The sequence below is a fragment of the Nyctibius grandis genome, chromosome 2 (assembly GCF_013368605.1).
Source record: "Nyctibius grandis isolate bNycGra1 chromosome 2, bNycGra1.pri, whole genome shotgun sequence".
Classification (NCBI taxonomy): Eukaryota; Metazoa; Chordata; class Aves; order Nyctibiiformes; family Nyctibiidae; genus Nyctibius; species Nyctibius grandis.
This window is the reverse complement of record NC_090659.1, coordinates 2,238,087-2,259,544: the sequence shown is the minus strand read 5'-3', so window position 1 is coordinate 2,259,544 and position 21,458 is coordinate 2,238,087. Positions and strand designations below refer to the sequence as shown.

General features: G+C 39.2%; 1 protein-coding gene across 1 annotated transcript in view; it reads right to left on the bottom strand.

Moving 5' to 3' along the window:
• The window catches only part of EPHA3 (EPH receptor A3), a 229,351-nt gene that overhangs the window by 17,043 nt on the left and 190,850 nt on the right, over nucleotides 1-21,458 (bottom strand). The window contains exons 10-14 of the mRNA XM_068425163.1: nucleotides 20,905-21,090; nucleotides 15,853-15,914; nucleotides 13,309-13,518; nucleotides 2,318-2,467; nucleotides 191-384 (exon numbers count right to left, since the gene is read on the bottom strand). Of these exons, the coding sequence (XP_068281264.1) occupies nucleotides 191-384; nucleotides 2,318-2,467; nucleotides 13,309-13,518; nucleotides 15,853-15,914; nucleotides 20,905-21,090 (802 nt within the window). The remainder of the gene's footprint in view (nucleotides 1-190; nucleotides 385-2,317; nucleotides 2,468-13,308; nucleotides 13,519-15,852; nucleotides 15,915-20,904; nucleotides 21,091-21,458) is intronic.

Genomic DNA, 21,458 nt, shown 5'->3' with positions numbered 1-21,458 from the left:
ATAAAAATAATAACATTAAATCCTTCTCCTGAAGGGACAGTCAAGAAGCTTTCTCTAGCCTTCAAGATTGCAAATAGCTAAGGTTAAAAAAGTTGAAGAAGTGGGTGAACTAAGTAAACGATTTCTAATTATGGCAGATGAAGAAATCAAAGACATTTATTTATGTGCAATGTAAGATCTAGTATGTCACCTTGCCGCCGCATTGGTGATTATTTTCAGACTGCTGGGATTACGGATCAGCTTATCCAGGATGCTGACAATCTGCTCAAACTTGGGTCTGTTGTTTCTGTCTTTCTGCCAACAGTCCAGCATCAGCTGATACAAGGCAGCTGGGCAGTCCATAGGAGGTGGCAAGCGGTACCCTTCATCAACAGCCTTAATCACCTGCACAAGTAAAAAAGTTTTTGAAAACTTAAAGGCACTTAAATCAACTTGTTTTTATCAGTTCTGTGAACCACATTAACATGGACTTCCTGTGTTTAAACAAACGTGTTTATTCACTAATTGCCTTGTCATGCAATGCCTCTGGTTTATCTGCAAAGTAAACCAGGCAGTACATTAGGCATACAGAAAGGGGAGTTAAGATACAGTATGTGACTTTGAGGAAGGTGAGAGTCTAGAAAGGATCTCCAAAACTCACACTTCATTGAACTAAATCCATAAACAAAAGCTATGGTTAGTAAGGTGCTTGCTTAACTATGCCAAACTTCCAAAGGACTTGAATATCTCTCATCTGACCACCCCAACAACACACGCTTTCCACACTCTCCAGTGGTCACAGCACTTGGCAAAAAATCAACCTACCCTCTCAGGGGTCGCCCTGAACTGGTAGATAGAAGGTCTTATGGATGATCTCACAGGGCCAGAAAATATTCTTAAAACTTACCACGAGGATAACTACATTTCTTACTAGGCAGTGCAGGCCCAATTCTTTTATCATTTGTCTAGATTGTCTATCATTTGTCTAGACTGACAAAAGAAAGTTAGCCCAGAATTTACAGTTATGAAGCTTTTTAGTACAATCTTTTCACTAGAGTCTAACACCTCTTGATCAGTCCTACCGTATCTATTGCACCATGAATAAAAAACCCAAGGTATTCTAAGTAGAAAATGACAAAGCCATATTCTGTTAATCTTTTCTTTTTATCTGGATCAGCTAATTCAAAAGCAGGACAAACTATTCTGAGTCAGAACAGGGATAGGAAAACAGTCCATGGTTTAAGCAGCCACGAAGCAGAGGCACATAAATAGGCTAATCCTCCTGTTTCTGATTTTAATGTGATATTATTAAAGGCCTTTCACTAGTATATCATCCTACGTAACACGATTCATTAATCTCCACAAACAATAAAAAAAACGTTCATGACTAATTAAAAGAAATACATGGTTTTCTGCAGAGACTTGTATTCCAGAGGTACTCATTTGAAAGGAAGTTTTCTTCTCTTTTTCCTGGTTTAACATAAAGTAGTACAGAAAATATCTGACTACAACTAAGTTATTGACTTTTTTTCATTTATTACTAGTAACAATATATACCAACCCTATGGAAAATCTATTTGTGCTAGTGACTGTACTTCAGAAAACTCGGTTCATAAGTAACTCCTGTGGAATAAATCTAGGATTAGTAAGACAACAGAAAAAGAACCCAAAATAGATATAATAAAAATCTTATTTGGGGAAATGTCCTGCTTCTTACAAAAATACTGGGAGAGATCCATTAATCATTTGGATTGCGGGCTTGGATAGTTTACTAATGTTGCAAAGAAGCCTGTATTGGAAGTCTTCTAATCAGATCACTCTACTTCTCTATTTTATCCGTTGATTACTTCCAGAAGTATATTGGTTTCATTAAACTCTTTGTAGAAATGCTTTGCTTCTTTTCTTCACAAGTGCCAAGAGCAATTTATCTGGTGTATTTGACATTTACAGAAAACTTGTACAGAATATTATACAAGTGGAACCAAAGGGGATCAACAGAAATTTAAGAGGGTTTTCTAACAATAAGCTAAGGAACGTAAAAGGCAATGATGTCATTGCAGTGGAATTGTTCGAATCATCCTACAGAAAACCACCAGTGTGATAAAATTCTCTAAGATGTTCCTTCAGAGGTCCAAAATACCCTTCTATAAAGATGTTGGCTTTTTGTTAAGTTCATTAAAACTTTTACTTGACCAGGGAGATTTGGAGTTTTTCATTTCTACATCTTATTCAATGTCAACGTCAAAAAACTCAGAGCCACCTGGTTTCATTATGCTTCGCTTCCTTTCACAGCTTGATCCTTTATTTGAGAACATAACTCAGATAACAATATACTCACATCCTGGTTGGACATTTCCCAGTATGGTCTCTCTCCATAAGACATCACCTCCCAGAGAACAATGCCATAGCTCCATGCGTCGCTGGCTGATGTGAACTTCCGATATGCAATGGCTTCTGGTGATGTCCATCGGATAGGAATCTTGCCCCCCTAGGAGCAAAACAAAATAAAACACTCCATTTGACTGCAATGCAATGAATTTAATCCTGCATGACTGATTATTTTATCTCTGAGATTCTCAGTTCTCCTTATATTGGTGTAAAAAACAGTGTAAGCTGGAAAATGCTATTGCCATTTGTCACGCAAGCATCTTGTACATTACAGAGAGTAAAATATATTACAGTGCAAAATCTACTGAAGCTATAGATATCTAGTATAATATACATACTGTATCCATGTACATATATACATGTATGCACACATAGATATTTATGTGTAGCATAATATGCACAGATAATAATAAACAGTAAGTTAAGTATGGTTGATTTTCAGTTATAAAATGTTTGGAAACTGTCAAGACAGTCACACAGCATTGAAAACGAAAAAGCTAGTACGGGGTCCTTGCTTATATCTTAGACCCCTTTGCACAGCACGAGAGGCCTGGATTTGGCTATTTGTGAGCTATTGCAAGTGAATTCCCTGTTGGCATGGAACCGGCATGGTTTCACTGTGTTTTCACTCCATGTTTTCTAGGACATTCAAGAAAATGAGGGGCCACACTGTTGCTCTGTTTCACAAACACCAAGCCTCCAAACTGCACAAGGCAGTGACTGTGACCATGTGCACAAATTTCCCATTCCAAAGCCATCAGAGACAGTCACAGAAAGACAGGTTCGGATGGGGTCATCTCTGCAGAGGCGAGAGGGCAAAAATGTCACCTGGGGAAGCGGGCTTAAACATTTTTTACAGTCACAAGAGAAGCAAGCCATCATTAAACGATGTAAACTTGAAAAGAATTAAAGCTACCATTACAATTAACATTGCTGTTAGGGGAACATCTCTCTCATTTTGGCCACTACTCAATGCCATAGGTGAAATCAGTAAAATGGACACAAGCAGCCTCAGGCTGAGTTTCTGCAAGATGAGAATGAGAAGTAAGAGACAATTTCCAATGGTGTTTAAGAAAAGACTGGACATGGCACTTAGTGCCCTGGTCTAGTTGACATGGTGGTGTCAGGGCAACGGTTGGACTCGATGATCCCAGAGGTCTCTTCCAACCTGACTGATTCTGTGATTCTGTGTGCCAGCTTTGACAGATGTTTTTAAGACTGATTTGTGAGTCACACATGAGAAAACAAAGTTCTAAAAGACAGTGGTGCAAAACTTGTTACTTAAGGTAATTCTGGAGAAAATATATTTGAATACAGAAAACCGTGAGAGTTTAAAGTTGTTTCTAGTTCCAGGGATGCACAACATGTACAGGGGTATATTCTGAAGATTTCACACTAGACTAGCTATTCGAGGTACCTCTCCAACCCTCATTATGCTACAGTCATACACCTATCCTCACAATAACCTGTGTGGGAAGGGAGTGCTCTTATTTCCACTGAATAACCAGCAGGAACTAAAATGTAAAGATATTCATGCTTTGCCTACACTTCCAGAAAACATACCTGCACTGAGGGTAGCCATACACTCACCAGCTTTAGATTAGCTAGCTTGGTTATCAATAGAAATACGGACATTAGAGTTAATTAGAAACCTAAATACAGCTTAAATCCACTGCAGCCTAAATATCTGTAATTTCATGGCCAATATTGCACAAATTAGATTAAATATAAGCAACACAGGCAGGCCTGACTCAGGCTACAATTTAGACCTCCAAAATGTCACCAGATGTGTCTTAGAGGCTCGGCAAAGGTCAGAGAGGGAAACTATCTTGGCATACAGATTTTATGGATCCCATCCTATTTAGCAGACTCCCTACCTTAACCAAAAGACAAACCTTCATTTCACACACAACCCTTGAAGTTAGGTCAACAGTGAATTTTGACGTTACTTGTGGACCAACAAATAGGACATAGAAAAAAACCAGCAGTATTGGAAACTACCGTTTCATCACAGAAGCCAGACTGAAGAGCCTGATGTCTCCCTCTCTCTTGGAATATAAGATGTTCTTTAGCTACAAAAAGTACATTGTATTTTCTATTCATTGTAAGTTTATTCACAATTCCCAGTGCTGCTCCATAACAGTACCAAGAACACAAAAATGATTTTGTTTTTCTCATACTCTATTGATAAGCAATATTATACCCGCTTTGTAAATGTCCAGGGTGAGTCCAAGGCACAGCCAAGAAACAAGGAAAGCTCTCCTGTGTCCTAGCATTTTCACAACAAATCCACTTATACTTTTAGATGTGGGGATGATAAAGAAATCAATCCCACTTTTTCAACCTTTTTTCTGCACATACAACTAGAATGAACTTTGATTTCCAATAAAGAATGTCAATGCTGGAGGAAAGCCATATCCTAAATTTACACAAACAAAAACCCGCCACCACGAACAGAAAGAGCTTCCTCATCAAACATCTCCCACTCATCCCACAGGCTCAGAAGTTGCCTGTGAAACTGAGCGGACTTACAGCACAGCTTCAAGGCCAAGGTGCCTGAGCGCTGCCTGCATGGAGAGGCGGGCGGGGGGAAGCCAGGGCTGCATGCTGAGGACGCCAGCAGAGCTGCACATAGGGTGCTCACCCACCCCAGCCCATCTCAACTGCCAGGACAAAACTGCCTCTACGCTACCCAAGACGTAAACTGCAAAGGACTTTTACAGATCAAACCAAACCCCGTGGACCGCATCTGGAAAGGATCATATAGCTCGTGGGGCCACTGGAGCGCAGGCATGAGGGGCCACCACTGTGTCTCTTGACTGCTGGGGTCTTCTGAGCTCCATCCCCCTGCCAGTGCTCCCACAGGTGAGTGTGTCCAGCAAGGATCAAGCTAGACCAACACTGGCATTCGGTTTGAGATGAAATGTTTCATATTCCTGGCCAGGTGGAGACATAAAACAGGGAATTGTTGATCTTTGCTGCTTCCGACAACAGCACTGCCACCCCAGACAAGCCCCAAGCTCCTCTCATCTCTCCTGATCCCTCCCCTTGTGTCCAGAGGCATCAGCTCTGCTGGGAAAGAGACTGTGCCATCTGATTCAAAGAAGCTGAGATACAGAGCTAGGTATCATCAGTGGGCTCATGGAAACATAGCCAGGCTGGGCCTCATTCTCCAGCAATTGCTTCAGCTACATTTTGAATAGAAGGATGGCAGAACATAGAACCATAGAATCATAGAATGGTTTGGGTTGGAAGGGACCTTAAAGATCATCTAGTTCCAACCCCCCTGCCACGGGCAGGGACACCTTTCCTCTAGACCAGGTTACTCAAAGCCCCATCCAACCTGGCCTTAAACACTGCCAGGGAGTCCATTGTGGAGGTCATCCACAACTTCTGTGGGCAACCTGTTCCAGTGTCTCACCACCCTCACAGTAAACAATTTCTTCCTAATATCTAATCTAAATCTACTCTCTTTCAGTTTAAAACTGTTCCCCCTTGTCCTGTCACTACTTGCCCTTGTAGAAAGTCCCTCTCCAGCTTTCCTGTAGGCCCCCTTCAGGTACTGGAAGGCTGCTAGAAGGTCTCCCTGGAGCCTTCTCTTCCCCAGGCTGAAGAGCCCCAACTCTCTCAGCCTGTCTTCATATACCCATGATTGTGCCACATAAGAAAGCCCTTGAAGCAGGGAGTAGTTATTCTGTTTTTCTTACATCAGTATAATGGCTGGATATGTGAAACACAGAAGTATCATTTTGGAGTTTCCAGAATATTACTTTCTAAATAATCTGAATTTCCATGGGTGGCTTCAGGCTCACTTTTTACATTTCATGTTAAGATATGAAAACGGAGCCCTTCTTGCTGAACCCAAGGGAAATAATTGCCAGATACCACATGGAAAAATGTGCTCACGGCTAGAACAAGAGCACTGTAGGCAAGGGCAGGAAATATCATATTTGATAGAAGGTCTTTACCTTTATAAAGTCATTTATACAATTGGAGAAACACATTTACACAAAATGACATTAATTAGTCTCCTAACATTTTGGAACTGCTTTATTTTAGGGTAAGGAAGCTAACAAACTCAATGAAACAAAGTTCTTCTAGCTTTGTTTGTTTTAGTGAAAAATGAAGGTACATCAACTCTAGATTTCATTACAAGGGAATAAATTTTCTTTGCTACGTCTCAGCTGCAACTCTGTACAAGCCTACAGATACATGTAGCACTACCATAAATGAGAGTAAAATAAGGAGAGTATTAAAATGTAGCTAAAAAAGAAATCAACTGCCACTGAAGAGAGCATAAAACTATAATTTTGCTATTCTGCTCCCCAATTTGTCATAAAAATGTCAATCTTATCTTTGTATTTAAAAGGGGACTTTGTTGACTCATTTTTTGAATAATTTAAGAGAAAGAACAGCAAAAAATGTTCTGGTAAATATTTTTAGACAAATAAGCATTTTAACGCAGAAACAATTCCCCCCAAAGGATTATGCAACATTCACATTTTAGCAGATGTCCAAACATCAATACATGCAGAAAATCTGAAGAGTCGTGTCAAACTAAATACATGGTTTTCTATTGCTATTACCTTCGAAAATTATAAGGCTTGCTATAAGTCAAATAGCCTATTTTGAAATCAAAATACCATGATCATTCAGCATTAGAAAATCCCTTTTCACTTCTCTCCACTATTTTTGAGAAATACACATCTCATTTGAACACATATCACCTCTTCAATTTTCTGCTTTGCCAGAAATCAGGATATTCTTTGCAATATCCTTTGCCAGCATCAAAGCTATCTTACATAATTTACCTTCGCATAACTTAAACCAAATACTTTCTCCTAGACCACAGAGTTAAAGCTGGGAAAACTAAGCTCCCATACTTGTTTCTTTACTCGTCTCTTGCTTTTTACCCCCTTTCCCCAGTCTCCCAATATTTAAAATGAGTATAAGGATACCTGCCCAGTAAACTGCTATGATGAAAGAAGAAAGAAAATCTTTAGATTTTCAAGATTTTAAGATAATGCTAAGATTTCAAGATGCAAGATTTCAAGAAAATGCTAAGAAATCCTACCTTTTTTTTTTTTAATTGTGTATCGCATGTCCATTAGGCTTTCATGCAATTTATTCTTCTTTATCTGCTATCTCTGTTGCTTATTCTCCATGGGAAAATCTGAAACTCTAATATTATTGGCTGGTATTACTGGACTCCTACCCTTCAAAATTAGTACTATCAGGACTGAACACGTAACACAAATGTGCTAAATGAATGGGGCTCTTCAGCCTGGGGAAGAGAAGGCTCCAGGGAAACCTTCTAGCAGCCTTCCAGTACCTGAAGGGGGCCTACAGGAAAGTGTGAGAGGGGCTTTTTAGAAGGACAAGTAGTGATAGGACAAGGGGGAATAGTTTTAAACTGAAAGAGGGTAGATTTAGATTAGACATTAGGAAGAAATTGTTTACTGTGAGGGTGGTGAGACACTGGCCCAGGTTGCCCAGAGAGGTTGTGGCTGCCCCCTCCCTGGCAGTGTTTAAGGCCAGGTTGGATGGGGCTTTGAGCAACCTGGTCTAGTGGAAAGGCGTCCCTGCCTGTGGCAGGGGGGTTGGAACTACATGATCTTTAAGGTCCCTTCCAACCCAAACCATTCTATGATTCTATGGTTCTATATGCCTAGGAAAAAGGTCTGTCCAAATCTATTTGATACAGGCTTATAAAGGGAAATCTACATGTGCATGCATCACTAGCTATTGGTAATATATTTACTGATTATCTTCTGAAGATAAGCACAGGTTTTGTATATTTTTGTCATGGTCTCCTTTTAAGGGCATGCTCATCATGAAGCCAAATAAGCTGCCCGAATTTGAGCAGAAAGAAAGCACGAGTATTAGAAATTGTAGGAGTTTGTTATTGCAGCTCAAAATCCCAGGCAGTCTAGGTCAGAGAACGACTCTCGGGGTTTGAAGTCAGTGAGGCAGCAGTAACCAAAATTTTTATCTGCTGTAGATGGAGCTGTGATTCCTACAGTATCTGGCCGTTCAGCGTAATTCATCTAAAGTCAATTAAGTCCTCAATTTATTTCTAGCACGTCTGGCATTCCAGCACAAGGCAGCTGTTTCCAGGCCTTCATAACCCATTCCAATATTCTGATTTATAATCTGTTACAGGGTGACTGCCACAAGCACCTAAGCCACAGGCCTGGGGAGAGGAGAATCAAGAAAAATGGATTCTAATATAATTATTAGAAGAACTTTGCAGGAAAACCTGAAGGTAAAAGCCTGACATTAATTCATTACATGAGGATGTAGACTAGTTCAGGAGACATCTTGCTGGTACAGAACAAGATGGTTTCATGTGAGTGAGACGAGCCTCACTGACCCTCTTAAGCACCTGAAAATTACCTGGTGCTACTTGTTCATCCCTTACCAATGAATATTTTATCTTGAAATTATCTCCTTCTTGAGTGGTAAATGATAACAGAACACTGTTTCTCTTCCTCCTGCTTACCAGGCAACAGAATTTGTGGGTTTTTGTTTCCTTTTTTACCACACCCTTCAATACACTCAGACTGTATTACCGTGTTTTTGCATATATAAGGAATGAACGAACAATGACAAATTTCTGTCAAACACCAGCTGCAATAACCTGTGCATAACAGAAGGGACCTGTGTGTCCTTCCCTGTGGCACACTATGGAGCAGCGCCTTGCCGTGCCCTCCCTGCTCTGGCACCGTTACCTGAGGGCACAGGCTACCAGAATACGTGCCATAAAAGAACAGTATTTTTTGAAGTGATGTAGATTTAATGAGAAGTTATCCATGCAAATATATAATAAATGGACAGTGTTTTACATTGAAATGCCATGAACATCAGTGATGTATCCGACGATGTGCTTAAATAGTCAAAGTTTGTCTACTGATTAACCAAATATTATGCCTTTGAGAGACATAATTACAGTCCCTCTACATGTCTGATGGCTTAAATTTACTTCTACTTCATACTGTGTCATTAGTCCGCCCATTTGTCATACAGACATCTAAAAATAATAAGAATAAAAAAGATCAAATTGACATTTACAATTTTAATACAATCTTGGCCTTTCAATTAAAAAGTGAATAGGTACGGAGAATGCAGATAATTACAGAACATCCCCTCCAGCACAAAAGGCTCAGTAAAAAAAATCCAAACACTCAGTCAGCCCGATTCACATGCTGGCTTCTGCTTCTGTAAGCAGGAAGACCACAGGCTGCCAAAGGCCTTTTGTGGTATCTAGCCAGTGACAATAATTCAGGAGGTAAAAAATGACCCTGTCAGGTAGCAAAGTTTTCTTACAAGTCCTGATTCCCTGTATTTCACACATGTACCTGTGATCTTTGCATTGTCCTTCAGAGCTCTTGTACAACAGCATGAACATCACAGATTATGTATTGATATATAAAGGGATACATACATTACTGATACATAAAAGGATACACGTTCATATCCTTTATGGATATGAACTTCAGACACAGCTTCTGAGAACAGAACAACATAAAATTTCACCCAGTCAGTGGTGTGTATTGAAAGCCTGAAGGGCTGACTGGGCTTCTTGGGGGTAGACCAATCCTGTTTTGCAATTATGAATTAAAGCAATGGAATCGTTCTCAGGCTTTGACATTTACAGGTGGAAAATAGGGGTAGAAGAGGAAGCTAAATAGATAAAACATCTGTCTTTGCAACTAATCCTATAAATGTCCGTAGTTCCACTGACAATAAATGGAGAACTTGGAGTGGGAAGAGGTGGAGGGGAGGCAAAAACTCTCTATCTGTTAATATAATGTGCACACTTTACTGTTTGAATGTTTGGAATTGCTGTTATAATTTGATTTTTTTTTTTGTCTTTTCAAAGATCTTACTCAGTAGTTGTCATCCTTTAGTTGTAAAGGCATGGAATTGTTTGGGATGATGTCAGTATTTTAAAAAGAGGCACTATTTTCGTCTTGGTTTTGTCATATAATTAGTGCTTGCAAAATGCACTAGGAGCAGCCTAGGAAACGGTCCTCTGTTTTGTGATATGACTAAGCAGCAGGAACATGAATTGCCCAGCTTTATGCCAGTGGAGTGAAGCTCTGTTCCACACTTGTGGTCCCCAGTTCTTTAAGCTGAGGATCATACATACCCCAGGGACACACTACCTGGACATGCACACAAGATTCACTTCAAAGGGAACTGGAGCAAAAAGATGAATAGCAAATAGCTTTGTCCTTCTCTCAGAGTCACGATGTGGCAGAGGTATATTCAGCAACTACTTTTGAAGAAAATTAGATTTGACCTAGGTTGTATTTGAAGGTTTTAATTATCTGAGCATCTTCCTGCAGCAGTTTGCATACACACCATAAATGCCAGATGGAGTTTACTGAACACAGATGATTACACTTTACAAAATAGTTTCTTTCCATCTGATTCCATGATCTAAATGTAAATAGGCAGGTAGGCTCAGAAAATAGGTGGCAGAAGAAGAAAAAAAAAAATCAACATTGCACTTGGCCATAGGAAACTCACATGTAACACTGGCCAGAACCCCTGACACCCTGTGCAGCCTGGTTTGTCCTAGCTCACCCACGGATGTAAGTCACTGATGTTCGCTTCATTTTCAGGGAAGAATACTTCCCTTATAAAGCTGTATGATATGCAGTTTGATGAGGAGCTACTTTTTCCTCCCTGTACAACTTTTTCGTCCAAGTTAACTAGGACTCAAAGGTTTCTTCAGCTCTTCATGTGAATACACAAAATGCCATTACTAAATTACAGATTAGTTTGCATGCCCAGATGAATTTTGGAATAAAACAATTGCACTTCGAAGCCTGGCAGAGGTATGGGTCCAACCATGTAGCAAAGCTGTGTTGGGGGAGACACAGCGACTTCTCACTCCTAGAGATATTAACAGAAAGGTCACATGTAAGAAACATAAGATAAATATGCTATGCTTGGTGCTGGGGATTAGTATCCCTTTTTGGGCATCACTTTTAAGGAAAATGTAGTTAAATCTGTAGTTGAAAAGAATCTGAAAGAGACCAGCAAGAATAGTAAGTTTGGAAAAATTGCTTAGAAAATAAAAGAATGGAGGGATGCATGTGAAGAGGACAGCAATCTCCATACATGTAAGCTGCTGCTTTAAAGGGGAGATTGATCACCTGCCTATGGGCAGTAGCGGTAGGACACAGAGAGCAATTGCCTTAGCTTGCAAGCATACATGCTGGGGGAGGGAAGTTAAATACGGGACCAGATAAATACTATATCTAAAACTGTTTACCTCAGAGACACTAACACCCATTACTTTCACAGGAGTTTTCAAGAGGGCAGGCAAGCATATCTGACAAGGCAATAAACCTCTGGCTGAACTACAGACAATTTTCTCTTGAGGAACTCTTGCATTATATTAATATTTACTTACGAATGCTGCACCTATACTGAGCATGAAAGCTGCCTTCTCCAACTAATGTCTCTTTATATTAACCATAAGAGATCTCTGCAGACAGCTTTCTAAAGTGGTATGTATTGCATATTTCTAACAACATGCCAAAGCTTATCAGAGGTCAAATAAAGCACTGAAAGGTCAAGTAAAGAATAGAGCCTTTATGCCTGGTAAGTTATGAAGGTATGATTGATAAATATGTATCTATAAATGTACGTGTATATAATGTATATATAATGTGTAAGAAAACAGCTAGGATTTCTTTACTCATTTGTCACATGTTACTTTATTTCAATCATGAAGAAGGCAGCATGCAAATGAACACAATAATTGATTGCTCCTGTCAGTGATCAGGAATGAAGGAAGCCCTTGAAAACCCACATTAAGATTTTGCTGATACATTCTACTCTATTCTGGTTTGTACAGTGAAGAGGAGACAATTACTAGGCATCACTGCAAATTACACTTGACTAAGATAGTGGAGATTAATGCCACTTTTTCTAAAGTTAATAAAATCCACTTGCAACAGGATTAAAATGAACAACCAGTCATTCCAGTGTAATATCTACATACACAAAGCTAAATGTATGCCTTCAAGGTCTCCACAATAAAACAGAAGAGTTATTCAAGTGAGAACGAGAGGTGCAACACAGCTGTATTTAGAAGACACTCTGGCTTTTCTAAGGCTCTGAGCCAACAGTATAGCTTCCAGGTAGATTTTCAGGTGGGATGAAATCCAGAAAAGAAACAAGCAGCAGCCTACACTGTGGGCAGTCCCTTATCCAATATAAGCTTCTCTGTCTCAGGACGAAACAGTCAGAGGTAAGTCTCCTCCTTGATACCATTACATCTCCAAAAGATGGGTACCACCTTGTATATATGATACAAGGAGAAAACACAGTAGATGATTTATTACATTGTTAAGCAAGATTTCTTTTTTTGTTTTACTCAACTTTTTACTCAGTTAGGGATACATCAGCAGGTATAACTGATACACCCTTGCAGAACAGTGATATCAGTATGTTCCAATCAGACATACGTCCCATCATACTAGAAGACACAAAAAAGATAAAAAAGAAAATCTTGCTGTGTATGTTTTTTTTTTTTACTGAGTGGGAGCTAAATCAGCAGTGTAACAAAACCTGCTCAAAGCACATATGAAGTCTTACATTATTGTGTGGCAAACCAACTCAGGCCTTAATTGTGGTATTCATTTCTTTACACATCCAGCAGAAAGAAACAGAGCCATGAACTTTGCATACTTTAAGAAAAAAATCTACCAACAGAACCCATATTTTTTGCCTTCTATCTTCCGAGACATGAATTAAAAAATAGCTGTGATGAGTTTATAGTTTATTGAACATCTCTGGGCATGCAAGACTGGATGGCCTCTGCAACACAGAGTATAAACCTCAGGGACTCCCTCAGATTTCAGTCTAACTTTGTCACAACCAACAGGAATTTTAAAAGGATAAACAATCACAGAAACTCACCCTTGTGGTATAAGCAGCTTCTGGGTCATCTTCCAGTACACGAGAGAGACCAAAATCTGAGACTTTGCATACCAAGTTACTATTGATGAGGATATTACGAGCAGCTAGATCTCGATGGACATAACCCATATCAGACAAATATTTCATGCCAGACGCAATCCCTCGAAGCATGCCTACTAGCTGGATGACTGTGAACTGGGCATCATGTTTCTGAAAAACATTTGAAATGTCATTTCAGAGATTGTTCATGTTCCCCCTTGCACAGAATTTTTGATAAAGACCCTGGTAGCTCCTCAAGTGAAGAGTTTGTGAGCCAGGGGTCATGATTTAAATGCCACATGTGGAATTACTTTGATCTGTGGAGGATATCTCCCAATCAGCTGAGGGAAGAGGACAGATTTTTGAATTCAGATAAAAACTCATTTTTCCCATTCTTGCTGTCATCAGAATTTTAATTTCCTAGATGGGACCTGTGTGAAAGCGGCACATAAATCTAAGTTGTGTGTGCTCATGAGGCTGGAGTGTTAGAACATTAAGGAAACAGATGTCCAGCCTCTCTGAAAGGCCATAGGAATTGTTAGTGAAAACCTCAGCCTCACTCAATGGACTAATGAAAGTTTTCTATTACACAAGCATTTTTTCTAACAAAAGCAAATGCTGATCTGATTCAGTGCCTTTCAAATTCCATTAAATTGTAACTCATTCCTCAAAATTTTCCTCAACTTCAGGAACACAAAAATCACTTAAACACACTGTGACTTAGCCTATAAACCAAGTTACATACATTTCTAATTGTCTATTTCTAGACACATGTTTTAAATCTCCCAGCTCTTACTAATGCTGTTTATTAACATCTAGCTTTGATAATGATAGATATATAGACAACAGGACAACAGTACATCTTAGTGCAGCTCTCAAATGAATCCCTCAGTGCTGTAAATGTATCATCATGGGCAGCTCTCCAGCTCTTCCTGCTGCTTCTTCCAGAATTTTATTAAATACATGGGAACTGGCTCTGCCATGCGGGGTGAGCTCACACGAATCAGTCTGCAAGACTGATGGCATTCATTTCATTTTTGATTAATATACTTAGGGGCGATATTAGCACTGTAAACATTAGACAAATATATGGCACAACAGATGCTTAAAGAGCCTCTCAGAATTCCCCTTCATGAAGAAATTCATTATTATAAAAGACTCTCAAAGGTTCCCTGTTATGAAACCTTCTTTAACTAGAGCCAACACAAGAGTATCTATATAGAGCCTGGAAAAGATTTAGCTAGAAATCAGGAGAAGGTTTCTAACCACAAAAGGAATGAGATGCTGAGATAGCCTTTCAATGGCAATGGGGCAAGCAAACTAATTAGTTTTAAAAGGCATTTATAAAAAGGGTTATATGGCCTGGGTTGCCTGTGATATTAATGAGTCACAAGGTTCTTATCTATGATTCCACACAACAGTAGTAAAAAAAAAAAAACAACTAACAAAAAAGCCCACGCTCAAATGAATGAACAAGCTGAACAACTGTTTTGTACAGTCAGAAACTATCCTCCTTTCCTCCTCAGAAAGCTCCTCAGAGCTTTCTTCAAGGACTTTTAGCCTAAACAAAATATATACAGTTCAGTACAGATATATTTCATTCAGATATACTGACACATTATTTATATGTATTTTACATGCTCCAGTGGACATCATAACATATATAGTATATACTGAAACTAAGGTTGACAATATATCCCCTTTTGGGGTTAAATGTCTAGTTCAGTGTCATGAATTTGGGGGATAATGTCATTCAACCGTGGCAGAACCAAAGCAGTCTCCCAGCCACAGCTGAGTTTGCCCTAACAAATTAAAATTAATCTAGTGTTTCCCCTCAGATGGGATTTCATTTCTGCAGCACTTCTTGTTTTGCCTCAAGTAAATCTTGGTGACACGGGGAGCGTTCAAATTTTTTTAGGCTCGCTACCAACTTTGACAGAAAACAAAGATAAATCAACAACAGTATTAGTATGTCTAAGGCTGGGGAAAGAAAACAGGCCAATAAAGTTTGCTAGCACAACATTTCAAACACCCTTTAAGTATGGGGTTATTCCCTAAACTTTTCACATTTAGGGATATGGCTCTTGGCTCAATACTGATAAAATTTCCACAAATCCATTGACTTTGGAAATCACTTGATAAGATGCACAATAAGCTGCCAACCAATAGGCATAACAACATTATGGTAGTAATTCAGCCCTCAGAGAAACAATTTCCATTTTTGTGTGCCAGAATGTTGTTTTGTTTTGGTTTTATTGATGTGACATACAAATAAAACAAAAATGTTCTTCATTTTGGAATAATACTTACTGCAAGCAGTCAAAAGGGACTAGCAGATCCCTGCCTGGCTTTCTGAGCACATCACAATGCACGTAAAACCAAATGGAAATAATGAAATATCAAGCAACAAGAGCTGACGAATAATCAGAGTACAGTGGCAGCAAAGTCATAACAAACACAGAACAGGAGCCAGTCTTGCACCACGTAGTTCTCTGTTGCACTTACCCGTAGGAAGCTGTCCAAGGAACCATTTTCCATATATTCAGTAACAATCATAACTGGTTTACCTGCAAATATATTACAGGGGTCAGGCATTTAAAATGAATACATAAGTATTCAGTAAAAACAGACATTTCAGAAATGTGCCCAAATCTTCCAAATCCCAAGGATAATTTTACATTTAGAAAGAAAGCAAAAGATGCATGGGCAAAACCAGCTCTGTCCACAACATAACTGTGATTTCACTGACATCAACAGAAATACAGTCATTTCAGCATAAACTGATAAAATTTTTAGCAGCTCAAGTCCCAAGACACAAAGTGAAGCATCCTGCATTTTCAGTATACGGTGTCTTATCCATCGCCATCGAATATAATCCTTCATATAACTGTTGAATTTATGCAATGAAGGCGGTGTATTTTGCCATGCATTTGCCCCCAGGTTCCCTCTGGGAGGGAACTGGGCACCTTCTGTGGAGAGAGTCGCAGTTTCTCTTGAGGTGCCCTGGTCTGCACAATGGAGGGGCAAGGACTGTGGAGCAGTGCTCAACCACATGGGCACAGGCAATATGTTCCTCAGATACTACCGTAGGGGAGAGATTAAATAGCATACATGAAAGCCTCTGATATTTTTCAAAACTTGTCCATGCAGATTCAGATAATTTTTTGAAACTATTCTTTCTACCCTAAGGTATTGTGTAACACAACCAAGGTTTCATACGCAACTCCGACATGTTGGGAGAGAAATGAAATGCAAAAATTAATGTGATTACGGTGAAGTTTCCATACAAAGGTCATTGCCCTGCTAATATTTTACCATCATATGGATTTTATTATTTCATAATATTTTCTAAAGCTTTGTTTATTTTCTTTTTGTGGTAGAGAAAAAGGTGGGTAAGAGCATGAAGTTATTTAAGGAGATGAATTATTATTTCACATATAATACAGGAAGGCATCTGACCATAAAAGCACGATGAAGGCCTTCATGTTGTATAGTAGGCGTGGTGATACTTTAGCTTTTAAAATTGGAACAGCATGAGGCTTGAAAGAGGTACCCAGTATAATTAAAAGCAAGAAAGCCATTAAAAAAGTAAAGTAAATGGTAACAACTCCTTTTTTGTTTGTTTTTCAGAACATACAAGTCCTACCAAATAGAAATTTGTAGAAGAGAAATATTAGTTTCAAAGAATGAGTTTAATGTAATGAGAAGAAAATCATTTGTCCTCTATGCATGGATTAATGGGTTAAAACATTTCTGCTGTGCAAATGATGCATGTGGGAGTCACACTAATGGTAACTGACACTCTCATCCATTAACTAGCAGGAACAAACTATCCAAAACATTAATCCTAAATTATATAGGATATGGTACAGATAAAAGACCCAACAATCTAAACGCCCCCCAAAAAAAAAAAAAAATCTGTTGCTTGCTCACTCACTTATACTGTGTGTGTAACATTCACCCAAAGGCATTTCTGGTAACGTACAGAAATTGCTGCTGGATCTTTCAAGTAAAGGGCAGTGCACCGATGGGGCTATCAAAAACTTTCTACGATAAATCCATGTACTTCGAAACCAGGAGACAGTTGCCTGGTTTCTGTATAAACTCAGTCAATTTTACGACACATCAGAAGATTGAAATTAGAGTAAGAAGATACGTCTTTCAAATTATTAAGAGAGCATCTCCTTGCCTTGCTCACCCATACTCAGAAAGCCCCAAGTGCAGAGTTTCATTCTCACTTAGTTGGAAACGTGTCCATAATAAGAAGCATATGCTCTGAAGCAACACGGTGCACTTTTAAAAGAACATTCTGCATTCATTTATCAAAGCACAGCCGTTTATACACGATAACAACTTGTGTCAACAGTGTTGCCGAAATTTATTATACTAACAGGCTACAAATTGCTGTAAATTATTAGTAAACTAAGCAGAACATGTGTGCTGGTTATTAAGACTACTGCCTCCAGCGTGCCCAGGAGACCGGTGTAGCAGGAAAACACAGAACAGAAATCAACATGAAGCAGGGGAACAACTCTGTGTTGAAGCAGAGGATTGAAGTCTTATCTGGTGGGTGCACCCCCTTCATACTGCCGGTGGGTTGTCCCACTGGCAAACCACAGCCACCCAGCTTGAGAACTTCTCCTACCAAATGGTCCTGCTACAGGGGATGATGACAATTGCAGTTATTCGGAGTTGCTTCAGATGATCTGCTTAGTACAAAAAGCTAGATCATTGCTACGGGCCACCTGTCAAAAAGAATTTGGTTAATGAAGAAAAGGTCATATCACCTCTTTATCGTGAGTTATCCGGACTGAGAGTGATCCAGCAAATACCACAGACTCTCTACTGAGTGTGCATAAACTAACGCTTTTGAGTGTGATTTAATACCTATCATTAAAAAATATGAACACTTGCTAATTTGTTATTACAGTATATTGGTTTGTTATTAAAAAAACAAACCCCACAACCTTCTTGTCCTTCTATCACCCTACAGAATGTTAAAGAAAAAATTATCTTTACTTACATTTATGCCATATAATTTTACCCAGTAAAATGGGTACAAATAGTTCCACAGCAGTTTTCTCAACTCCTGTATTCAAGCTATCTGGAGAGGGTGTTGTATCCCTGAGGCCTTTATTGACTTCAACTGGGAATATTCAGAGCTTGCTCTCTCATACTTAAATACGATAGGCAGCTGGCCCTTCCAACCCCCCCGAAACAGCCAGCAGTCTGCTGTGAATACAGCTGAGTAGCAAACTTACTAATAGTCACTTATACAGAATACGGACAGCATTAGTAATGCACATTCAAAAGCAATGCACCAATTCCTGCATGCACAGCAATTAAATTATTTTCTCAAGTGCCACAGAAATACAAAATGTAACAAAATAGATTTTAGCTCAGCTCTGCATAGATTGATGCTGGCGTTTCAACTACTTTTGGGACTGCAAATGTTATTCTGACTGTACGAAGTGTGTGTCATTAAAAAGCAGGAGATAGCTTGGATTTACACAGGCAGATCTGTCAGTCCTTTCCTAAAGGGACTGTGAGACCTAGGCTGCAAAATAACTTCTTTGTCATTTAAATCAGCAAAATAGACTTTCATGAATCACACTTAGAGAAAGCATTATTATTGTAATTATGTCTCTTCATAACATACAGGATTTTACATACCTTTCACTAGTCATTTTTAGACACATTCTTGTGGTGTTTTTTATTTCATATAATTTGTTGCAGTAAGCTATAAAATTCTTTCATGCCTGTCTATGTGAAACCTTTAATCACACGATTTTAAAAACTAGATTCCTTAAAAACCAATAAAACCATCTACTTAACAACACAGCATTTGGTATACTTCCTCCCAGTTAAACTGGAAACATCCTCAGCACATTCCAAGCAGTTCACTGAAATGGGAAGGAGCTGCTTTGCTGGCAGAGTCCTCTAGGATGAACTAGGAAACATCCTACCGATTTTTTTCCACTCCCTTGAAAAATCTCAGGGCATTCCTGAATTTTTTTTTTAACAATACCTCACATAAAATCTTACTGATCACCTAATAACTACTGCAGGACTTTGATCACTAAATTTATCACCTCATGCTGCAATGGAAATTTAGAAAGTCTCTGAATTTACATCTCTCAGAACAAGCCAGTTTTGGTACTTCATGCAACCTCTCTTTTCTACTAACTATTTCTGTCTTTCCTCCTCAACGTAGAGGACAATCAGCAGCACAAGCGACGAGAGACAGAACTTGCCTAAATGAGGCAGCATCACCAGCACCAAATCCCACCAGCTCCTCATAAGGAGAAGAGCACGCAGGATCTGAGTGGCTTCAAGGATGCTACAGTGGCTGCCACGGGGAAGCTGGGCAGGAGCTCTAAGATCACCACCGCTGTTCAGGAATGCCTGTTACAACTTGCTGTTATCTTAAGGAAAGTGGAGCTGGAGAGAGTTCTTAAAATATTTAACTTTTCCAGGAAGGTACTGAGCATGGATGGAGTTTTCAGTTATATTTTCTCAAAACGAGAAGGTGATTTGTTATCAGACAAAAACATGCTTTAAAAAAAAGAAAAAAAACACAACAAAAACACCCAAAGGCAATTTAGAAAATGTCTATTAGTAAAAATACAAATATTATCAAAGAAATAAAATCAATTTTACTACTGACAGCTTAAAGGCCCTATATTTTTTTTTGAGATTTTTACTAAGAAGTATAAATTCTAGAGGATCAGGATCTTTAAAGTGCCTGTGGCACATACTGAATATCACATGGATTATCTTCCCTGAGTGAAAACCATGTAGGAAAAAGTTTGGACTTATTTACTAATATACTAGTATCAGCTGCTGTAGCCAGGTAGGTTGTTCATTAATTTGTGCTAATGATAAAATCTAATGATTTAGTTGAAAGCAAAACATATTGCTTCAGTGCAATTAGGAAGCCTTGTGATATCAGGCTCCATGACTCCTAACAGAGGCAAGTGCCTCTTGGCCACTTTGTAGTAATTTGTAGCTCTGGAGTTTATTAAACCTGCCTGTTTATTACTGAGCTGCACTGATCTTCAGAAATGCTCCCTTTTCTCCACGTTCTCTCTGGTTTTTTTTCAAGCAGATCATTTTTATTTCCCAGTTTTTCCCATCTCGTTAACCTGGGGTACTGTTTTTAAGTTCTCAGCAGCCTGAGAGCAGCAAGAAGGTCCTGCAGCTGCACTGCAGGCAATTGCCTCCGACATCGTGCTTCATTGGATCCAGCAGCGTGGGTTTAGCTGGTGCTTGTGCATGGCTAATTTTTTTCCTGCTTTTGAGGAAATATAACATACACTGCAAAAGCCAAGCTATGTGTTTCCGCTGTTATATCTTTTGAAGGATATTTGGTACATAGTAACAGGATTATAACATAAACATTTCTGGAAGCATTTGCAGAGCATAAACATGGATGATTCAGTTTTTTATTTGCTTTTGTTCTTCCTTGAAAGATCAGAGAATCACAGCATAATTTAGGGTGGAAGAGACCTCCAGTGACACTGCCCATGCAAAACAGACGCCCCTGTAATATCTTACTTTTAGTGACGACTCCCTCTAATCGAATGATATTAGGGTGGTCAAACTGTCCCATGATACTTGCTTCTCCCAGGAAGTCCCTTCTCTGTTTTTCCGTGTAGCCAACTTTCAGGGTTTTGATAGCCACCGAAATTTCCTTTTTAGAAGGCAGCTTTAGGCGCCCACTGCACACTTCTCCAAATTCCCCTAAAAAAGTGGAAAAATGACAAAAGATGAAATGTAGTTATTTCATGGGAATTTAAGAAAGAAGACTTAGCATTCAGCAAAAGTCCCTGAAGTGTGATGTTTACTGATGGGCCACAGACCGGAGCTCTAAAGGAGGCCTTCGGACAACTACTTAACATTTCCATGCTTGGTTTCTCCAGCTGTCAAACTGGACAATGTCCCTTATTTACACTGCATATCCAGATGACCGTAGAGCAGAAGAATGCATAAATGTCACCAGAAAATTCCCTTTTTGTTTCAGTTGATGCACTTTGTGACAATAGCAGGAGGGCTAACTGATTAATGCAGACGTATCAGTAGAGTCATGCATCCTTGTGAACGTTATAGTC